At 43.5% G+C, this 9,235-nt stretch overlaps 1 protein-coding gene across 2 annotated transcripts; it reads left to right on the top strand.

The window, feature by feature from the left end:
- The first annotated feature begins 3,423 nt into the window (after window positions 1-3,423).
- LOC124266759 (E3 ubiquitin-protein ligase TRIM33-like) lies at window positions 3,424-9,235 on the top strand. Of its 2 annotated transcripts, XR_006895844.1 has the most exons (8): window positions 3,424-3,547; window positions 4,079-5,130; window positions 5,748-5,797; window positions 6,588-6,660; window positions 6,791-6,859; window positions 7,612-8,297; window positions 8,911-8,965; window positions 9,061-9,235. XR_006895844.1 is itself a non-coding variant. In XM_046701550.1 (6 exons), the coding sequence occupies exons 1-6, from the start codon at window positions 3,522-3,524 to the stop codon at window positions 8,283-8,285; spliced, it is 1,944 nt and encodes a 647-aa protein (XP_046557506.1). In that variant the 5' UTR covers window positions 3,424-3,521; the 3' UTR covers window positions 8,286-8,393. The 2 variants fall into 2 exon arrangements, 1 of the variants encoding a protein (XP_046557506.1); XM_046701550.1 differs by lacking the exons at window positions 8,911-8,965; window positions 9,061-9,235 and having other exon boundaries at window positions 7,612-8,393.

The raw sequence follows: 9,235 nt of genomic DNA on the forward strand, positions 1-9,235 counted from the left end.
AGTGTATCGACGCTTCATTTAAAGCGCTCTGAAAACGGACTGGAGAATTAGATCAGTTTCACTCTTAGTTATTTAGCGACCCCCGATTTGAAACAAATCGTCGAGTAAAAGTTGAACCTGGGCACAATGTGTGAAGCCCATTTCTTGTGTCCCCCGCCGTGATATTGCTGGAATATTGCAAAAAGCGGCGTAAAACCTAACTCACTCACTCACTCACTCATTCATAGCCTCGTTTTCCCTTTATGCATACTTGTTTGTGACATCAGCATTATTCTGAAAAATATTGATAAGCTTCACATTAATATTCAAAGTCGTTCAATATCACTAAAGCTCTACTTAACTCGATACATCCCTTGGCGGTATATGGTTAAATCAATATGAGTAGATTATACTATGTTATAGCACGACAGTTGAAACTAGTTAGAGATACGTCAAAGACGTACCCGATCGGCAATGTGAGTAAAATCTTCCTTTATTATCAGGGGACACCAGAAAACGGGCTCCCACATTATTTCCCATCTGGGGAATCGAACCAGACGAGCGAACACGACTGACCGAGAAATGCCACGCATTCCAGCACACAGTTATTGATAGAGTTGCAGTGCTGTTATCACAGTATGGCAGATCAGATAACACCTAATGCGAGGCTGATCTGTTGGTTCAGCTGCCTTGACCTGAAACACGATGTGTTCACAATGCATTATGCCTACCTTTCACGATCTACGCTGCACCTGACAAGGAGTGTGATATGCTCCATGTCTATCCCTCCCAACTCAAATAACATAAACCTCCATATACCGGGGTACCATATAAACACTACTGACAAAAGCATTTACAACAGGGGATGACATCTTCGTTATGAGGGGTTCCATGTCGCCAGGTGAAATACTCGAGCCTATCACTGGACTGAAATATATACCACTGCTTCAGTTATTGGCATTCTGAACTGATTACTTCTTGTCTAACCTTTCCGACCCCACCATCAACAGTAGATTGTAGTGGTTAGAGCGTCCGCCCGGAGAGCGGAAGGTCGCGGGTTCGACGTTAAAATATGGTACTTGTTGGTCCCTGCCTGGCGCTCGGCATTAATGGGTACAACAAGGACTGGTCAGCTCGGAGTCAGTATAATGTGTCTGAGTGGGGTATTCATGCTTCACTGCGGCATGGTATCTCAGTGGGCTAGCACTATAAAACCAGCTTAAGTCTGGGCTATAGTACAAGCAGCCGCATATACACATACACACGCATGCACGTCGTCATATGAGCGAAATATTCTCAAGCACGACGTTAAACCCAATTTCACCTCCCCACCTCTCTCTGGTTATGTTTGTTGGTAAGTGTGAAAACCTTGCTCTGTGTACCTGTCAACACACTCACAGTCTCCATGCTTGAAGTTTGCCGTGTTCGGTTCAAAATGGTAATTTTCTGTGATAATTGATATTTTCTAAACTGTCATGCCACAGGGTATAAAAGTGTACGGAGTTTAAAAGCTACGTATTTGGAAAGGTAGACATTGATGAGCCTCACGTTCTCAAAATATACAATGAGTTTAAACTACAGTTTGTGTAGTGTTGTGTCACTCGTAAGATGCGGTTATTCAGAATCAGTCCCAAGTACAAGGTGTATTCAAACTGATGAATGTACATTAAATGGGGACCTTGGTTCACATTCTTGTGTTTAATCTGTATCTTCTTATGTTTAATCTGTATCTTCTTGTGTTTAATCTATATCTTCTTGTGTTTAATCTGTATCTTCTTGTGTTTAATCTGTATCTTCTTGTGTTTAATCTGTATCTTTAGTTGAAATAAGACACTTGACACTATGTAATTTCGATAATCGTTGTTACATTTATGTTCATCTTGTGACCAGGTTGTTATGTTGGCAAAGGGGTTTTCAACGAGTTGAATCGAATTTGCTTACAGTTCTAGCCTAGAGCCCCTAAATATAGAAAACAAGTGGCACTATGAACGACTTTTGTTTTATCAAAGAGTTAAGGCGTCATTTCTGAAATAACTGTAACACACACACACACACACACACACACACACACACACACACACACACACACCCCCCCACACCCTCCCTTACTTCATTATGTGCATGTTGAGAGAGCTTAGTGACCAGTTTAGGTAGCTTGGGCGGTTGGGTAGCCTAGTGGTTATTGTTATTTTTATTGTTGGACTTGGTTAAATATTTTATATGTTGAACTTAATAAATGTTTGGTATCAACAAGATTGTGCGTGTTTTTGTCAGCAGTTTTTGTCAGAGGTTTATCAGGAAAACTCTTTGAATATGTTGCGACAATTAGTTGATTGGGTCTGTCAGGAGTGCTGCCTCGAACCAGTGTGGACTTTTAAGTTCCGAATCTCACACACAGGAGGAGTAGCGTGAGTTACATATTAAATCCAGTAAATTCTTGAAACAACAGAGAGAATTGTCTCTCTTTGACAAGCCTAAACATGACCTTGAAAAATGGACAGGCTTGAGGAATACTTGCCATAGCCCTTATCAATTTGAAGGATGACGTCATGGAAGCGAAGCAAAACGTTTTGGATAGCCAAGAGGACTTGGATATGAGATGGACTTTATATTATTGGGATACAATCTTCCCCAATCGTGCCAAACTTATATTAGTGTTTGTTTGCTCTTTCACCCATGCACTCCAACACTCTGATGACGGGCTGTAAATATTGGAGTCTTCCCCAGACAATCCAGTGATTGACATTATGAACATCGATCTACACAGTTAGAAAACGATGACATGCATCAATCAAGTTAGCGAGTCTGGCCAACCGACCCCATATAGAAGGTTGAATATGTCTGAGTCAAAACTTTTCAATCAAGATGCAGATGTCCCTGATCAAGATTGATGGGAAAAGTGACCGATATTAAACCAATCCTGCACACTTTAGTGGCCCGCGTTAAAATATGGCCAACACACGAAGTCAGCCATCCACTCTGCCACCGCTGCTTCAACAAACTGGATGTCAGATATCTGATAGTGTAGATCATATAATTTGTGTACCCCTCTGAAAAGTGTAAACTGGCATGGCACATTCCAGTGACAAAATCTTATTTCTATATCATTTATATTTCTATTGATAAAAATCTGTTTGGCCGTTTGTTCACTAAATGTACACATATTTACTACTACTGTTTATGTTAAAGTATACGAGTTTCGACAGTCGTAGCGTTACAATAGATTAGTGAACCGGTACCCTGAAACATAACACTGTATGGAGTTTGACCAGACAATGGTTCGTGGGTGTATAACAACAACAGAGACGTGTTCCAGGTGTGTTCGGTATTACGAAACAACTGACTGATATATCTCAATACAGTACGCACAGCTCTTGTGTATGTAAATTGAGCATCACGTGGGCATCTGCGCTATCTATGTGGGAGGTGTATCTCTTATCTACATATAGAGATTGATGAGGTAGGGACGACATGAGTATAAATTGAGTCCAGCAGGGCTTCTTGAAGGACACACTTATATGTGAGATGCGTTATATGCCGCAATGTTCAGGAAGGAGAGATTCGCGAGGTAACTGTAACTATTTATTTCTAAATATTGGTCGGCTTTTGATACTGCTGCAGTTGGATTCTCGAGGTGAAGTGCTGATGGGTTTGTGATTGATTACACTGTTGTTGACTACGTGTTGATCAGCACACTGGCCTCACTAGTGTGGTCACATGATGTACACATCGTTCAGCAATTATATGTGTTCTAATGATTGTATTCATTTTCAGTTTGCCAATATCATGTGTCTCGGTTATTGTTTTCCAATACTAATTTAAAATACATTCAGCAGCCATCATCATCATCATCGTCATCGTCATCATCATCATCCTCCTCCTCCTCATCATCATCATCATCATCATCATCATCATATTCGTCATCATCATTCATCATCATCATCGTCGGCAGCGGCGGCGGCGGTGGCACTGGGATAAAAATTATCATCGTCATCATCAACAAATGTTCATCATGACCTACATCAAAGAAAATCATCAAGCTATGAAACAAATCAGGCATCCCAAAGGCAGCCACTTTAAACTGTCTTTTATGTTGCAGAATGGACACATTCCCGCTGTGTTCATTGTGTCAGATGCAGTTTACCCTGAAAGGCCCCGCCCCTTACCTACTGCCCTGTCTACACGCTGTGTGCGAGACGTGTGTCACATCTGCAGCTGGTGGTGTGATATCGTGCACATGTCAGAGAAAGGTCAACCTAACAGACACAACCCTCCAGAAGGATGCAATCAGAGAGAAGGAAGTGTTCTACCTGACAGTCAAACATCGCCCGACGGTGCTTCTCTGTACCCATGAAGATGACGGCAACCAGGCTATGTGTTGGTGTCAGGATTGTGCGGAGTTCCTCTGTGAATACTGTCAGAACACGCACAGCAGCTTTAAAGCCACCAAGATGCATTCTGTCCACACCCTCCTAGAGATGGAGCCTTCTCAGATTGACGGCCACCCCTTCTGCAGTATTCACAAATTTTATCCTCTTGACAGGTTTGACAAGGACTGTAAGACTTTGCTCTGTGATCGATGTATGCGAGAGGATCATGCTTCTCACGACGTGGAAGACTTGACTGTCATCGCCAGTGCTTCCAAACAACAGATAGAACACCACTCACAAGCCATGTCCTTGCTGCAGACCCGGCAACAGTCTCAAATTGAAAGAATCGGAAAAGATATTGAAGTCACCGAGACCACATGCAACACCCTTAAGAAGACCATCAGACAGACATTTGACTCTCTGAGGGACCAACTTGATCAAAAGGAGAAAGAGTGCATCAGTGATATTGCAGGTCGGTCAAAGCAAATAAAGTCCAACCTCCAGGATCTGCAAGGTAGATTTAATGACAATCAAATGAGAGGCAGTGGGGCCTCAGACTACATTAGGAAGACACTGATGTATGCTTCCAAATCAGACATGGTGGCCCTTGACAAGGTATTGAGGGATGAAACCAAGAGCTGCATCGACTCAGTTCCCCCTAACTACGAAACGCCTATCCTTGCTCTGAACATGAACAAACTCGATGATTTGAAGGACAAAATATCCACCATTGACAACATCAGCAAATTGGGATCTGCAAGTGAAGATGGGGCGTGTAGAGGTATGTGACTACGTCTTCCCACTTCCTCAATACACTACATATATAAGTTGTTCACTGGTCACGAGGGGGGCATGGGTTAATGTACCCTCGATGTTTGTTTATGTTCCCGTCGCCCTTCGGGCTCAGGGAACATAAACAACATCGAGGATACATTAACCCATGGGCTCCGAGGGACCAGTGAACAACGTATTTATCTTACCGAACACCTTAATGTTAATTTTGAATTGTTTGAAGCACGGGTACAAATCTCTTTGTAGCCATCACTAGATGTTGCTGACAAGAAAAACAGATTTAGAGTTATCTCCCATCCATCGATTTGCATTCGCAAAACATCGGTAATTTCCGTACATCATAAACGTGATTCAATGTAATTCTAGATAAAGAATTAGTACCACGAAGTACCAAATGAGTTGCCATTGACAGTGGGGTACATTGAAATGTTACTTGCTTGTAAGCGGGGTACATTGATGATAATAAAAGAGCGCTCAGCCAATCAGAAAGCGACATTTATGTGTGAGGTAAGATAAATATTACTAAACATAATTTACCCAACATTTATTTCAAGTTCATGTGAAGGAGGCATCAAGGCATTGTAAGGTTCCGCTTTCCTCTTCCAGGTCACGGGGCTGTACATGCTGGTGATACAAACAGAAACCAAGACAGACGAGTAAGAGAGACTATGTCTTCCATTTTTTTGTTTAACTCCAGTTTACCAATGAGTATGAAACACATACGCACATTTTACGAGTGTCCACTTACATGGTGCAACACTTGTTGTATCTCTATTCAAACACATAGCTGACTGAAATAACGAAATCCCCTATATCTTTATTCTATCTTTTTTACCATCAGATTGTATGATGGCGCTTTGTAGGCACGTCTTTCATAAAACCTTTACAGTCATCCCTTGCCGCCGACACCTGGTTTAAATGATATGACCATGACCCTATTGTCATTACTTGTACATCTAAAAGGTGTTCATTGAAATGTTATTGTGTGAACAGTGGAAAGTCAAACTATTATGTCTGACTATTGCTACAACATGAACCAGGTGTTTTGGGTGTTGTTTTATTACATACTCTATTGTACTGACTAGAATATGAGTGAAGGTTCACATAATCTGCCAGTTCCCAGGTTTCCTCATGCGATACTTGTCACATATCAGTGAGTGAGTATGATTTTACGGAGCTTTTAGCAATATTCCAGCAATATCATGGCGGGGACACTATGAGTGGGCTTCTCGAATGCGGGTCTTTGGCGTGACGAGCGGACGCATTCACCACTAGGCTACCCCACCGCCCCTTGTGGCATGTCAAAAATTGTGCAGCAACTTATTGTAGGACATGTATTAATCAACCTCAGTAATCTGATATAACTGAACAGATATTTGGTTTTAGCCTCAGGATTGTTTCTTTGTCCTTGCTTTGCACGAGATTACATCCTGTTCCTCATTTCAGGAAGTTGCTTGTCTGCAGAAAGATGTTCAGCAGGTCACAAAGAATGCCAACAGTGGGGACACCGTCAAATCAGGTAGGAACATTGGGACTGTGGAATCAAGGGTGTGTTCATTAAAAGTGAATCAGCGTTTGAGGTATCTTTAAATGCACAAAAACAGTCTGAGGAACATTTTGTGCTCACGGTTAACTTTCACTCCACGCAGATGGTGCTCCAGTCACCTACCACCTTCTGGAGACAACCGCCATGGACCAAGCTCCTGTCATCCTACAGTGTAAGTATCTATCGTTATCTGTTGCCATGCAGTTTGTTATCTGTTGATCACGCAGTTTCAATGACCATGCATCTTGCCCCCCTTGGCTACACTGATAGGTTGAATTCCAGTGTGTGTAATATTTTCTTAAACATTTTGTCATGATAAATATACATTCCTCATTGATATATAATAACGATCTAACAATTACCATTTGTTACACAATTCGAAACAAATATGTTATTGTCATATTGAACTGTATTCTTTAATGTAATTATTTTTGTAATATGAAAACTTGGTGTATGGGTGGCGTAGTCGTCAAAGGCAGAGCATGAAAACCAAGCAAAGATACGTCCCTTTAGCACGCAAGAATCCCGGTTTGCCCCGATATGTGTCCAGATTTGCTATCACCAGGGGACGTGGGTTTTACCGAGTGTTAAACGTCATTTTACCTCCCACAGTAACTCGTGAAGATCCGGGTTAGAATTGATATTCAGCAACCCATGTTTGTCCTAAGAGGCGACTAACGGGATCGGGTGGTCGGGCTCACTGACTTGGTTGACACGTGTCATCGTATCCCAATTGCGTAGATCGATGCTCATGCTGTTGATCATTGATTGTCTGGAATATTGCTGAGTGCGGCGTAAAACTAAACTCATTCACTCACTCACCTCCTACAGTAAGCTGACACCCCGTGACGTCATTGATATAATGCTGAAAGGGGCGTTCAACCCAACTCACAGTCTCCTTGTGTAATCTTAATTACGTTGTAGGCATACACGTGCAGTACGACTACAGCGCATTCAATCTCGACTATGTCAACGTCACTAAGGAGGAAGACCTGGTCAACAGGAGACCGGACACCAGGCTTCCACGGCAGGGGAGACTGAAGACGTACCGGGGTACCTGCAGCACCAACCCCCTCCCCAGGACCGGCTACCCCCAATACTGGGAGATGATCGCTCGGCTAAGCTTGAAAAGGACACTTCGAGGCACTCGGTCTGTTTTGGAAACAGGCATCTGCAGAAGGGATGTGTTGGATAAAATAGAATTAGTAGGGGGTCAGAATCACTCCTACAGTCTCACCATTTCCCAGTGCCCTACGCATGGCGGCATATGTAGGAACATATGGAAGAAGCGGAAGCATGTGCTGCATCTTCCCGTAGCTCTCGGTGACATACAGGGCTCAACCACACTTCATTACGGCGTGGTGTATGATGACAGCAGGAAGAAGATTGCCTTCGTTGACGTTAATGAGAACAAAGTAATGGTGACCTTAGACAATGTAGACTCTAGTCAGCCCCTGTGGCCGATGTTCGGGGTATATAACCCTGATGACGTCAACGTCAAGATGACGCTTGTAGTCGGCCATGGCATCTACATGACACAGGAGAAGAAACTGATGATCACCCATGCGCTGCAGGCGGAGCAGCCACACTCTCCCTAGTCAAAACGGCCACACACTTCCAAGTCAAAACGGCCACACGGTCAAAACGTCCACACGCTCACAAAACGCCCACTAGTCAAAACGTCCACACCTCCCTAGTCAAAACGTCCACACGCCCTCCTAGTCAAAACACACACTCCCTAGTCAAAACGTCCACACGCTCCCCTAGTCAAAACGTCCACACAAAGGCGCCCTAGTCAAAACGTCCACACGCTCCTAGTCAAAACGTTCAAAACGCTCCACACTCACCCTAGTCAAAACGTTCACACTCCCTAGTCAAAACGTCCACACACGTTCACACTCTCCTAGTCAAAACGTCCACACTTCCTCCCTAGTCAAAACGTCCACACTAGTCAAAACGTCCTAGTCAAAACGTCCCACGTCAAAACGTTCCACTCCCTAGTCAAAACGTCCACACCCTCCCTAGTCAAAACGTCCCTACAAAGGCTCCACCCCTAGTCGTCCACACTCTCCCTAGTCAAAACGTTCACACACTCCAAAACGTCTAGCAAAACGTTCCAAAACGTTCACGCTTCCACTAGTCAAAACGTCCACACACGCCTCTAGTCAAAACGTCCACACACTCCCCTAGTCAAAACGTTCACACTCTCCTAGTCAAAACGTCCACACTTCCCTGTGAAAAAAACGGCCACACACTTAAATCAAAACGGCCACGCACGAGCCTAGTCAAAACGTCACACACCCACACATGCGCCCTAGTCCTAGTCAAAACGTCCACACACTCCTAGTCAAAACGTTCACGATTCCACACCCTCCCTAGTCAAAACGTCCACACACTCCCTAGTCAAAACGTCCACACCCTCCCTAGTCAAAACGTTCACGCTCTCCCTAGTCAAAACGTCCACACACTCCCTAGTCAAAACGTCCACACACTCCCTAGTCAAAACGTCACAAGTCAAAACGTCCACACACTCCCTAGTCAAAACGTC

The sequence above is a fragment of the Haliotis rubra genome, unplaced genomic scaffold (genome assembly GCF_003918875.1).
Source record: "Haliotis rubra isolate DU_JTF1 unplaced genomic scaffold, ASM391887v1 Scf128, whole genome shotgun sequence".
NCBI classification, from domain to species: Eukaryota; Metazoa; Mollusca; class Gastropoda; order Lepetellida; family Haliotidae; genus Haliotis; species Haliotis rubra.

Excerpts from the sequence above, each read along its gene's own strand:
- LOC124266759 (XM_046701550.1), top strand. The coding sequence starts at position 3,522 with ATGTTCAGGAAGGAGAGATTCGCGAG. Across the intron at positions 6,661-6,790 it reads TGGGGACACCGTCAAATCAG|ATGGTGCTCCAGTCACCTAC; the intron begins GTAGGAACATTG and ends CACTCCACGCAG. Across the intron at positions 6,860-7,611 it reads AGCTCCTGTCATCCTACAGT|GCATACACGTGCAGTACGAC; the intron begins GTAAGTATCTAT and ends ATTACGTTGTAG.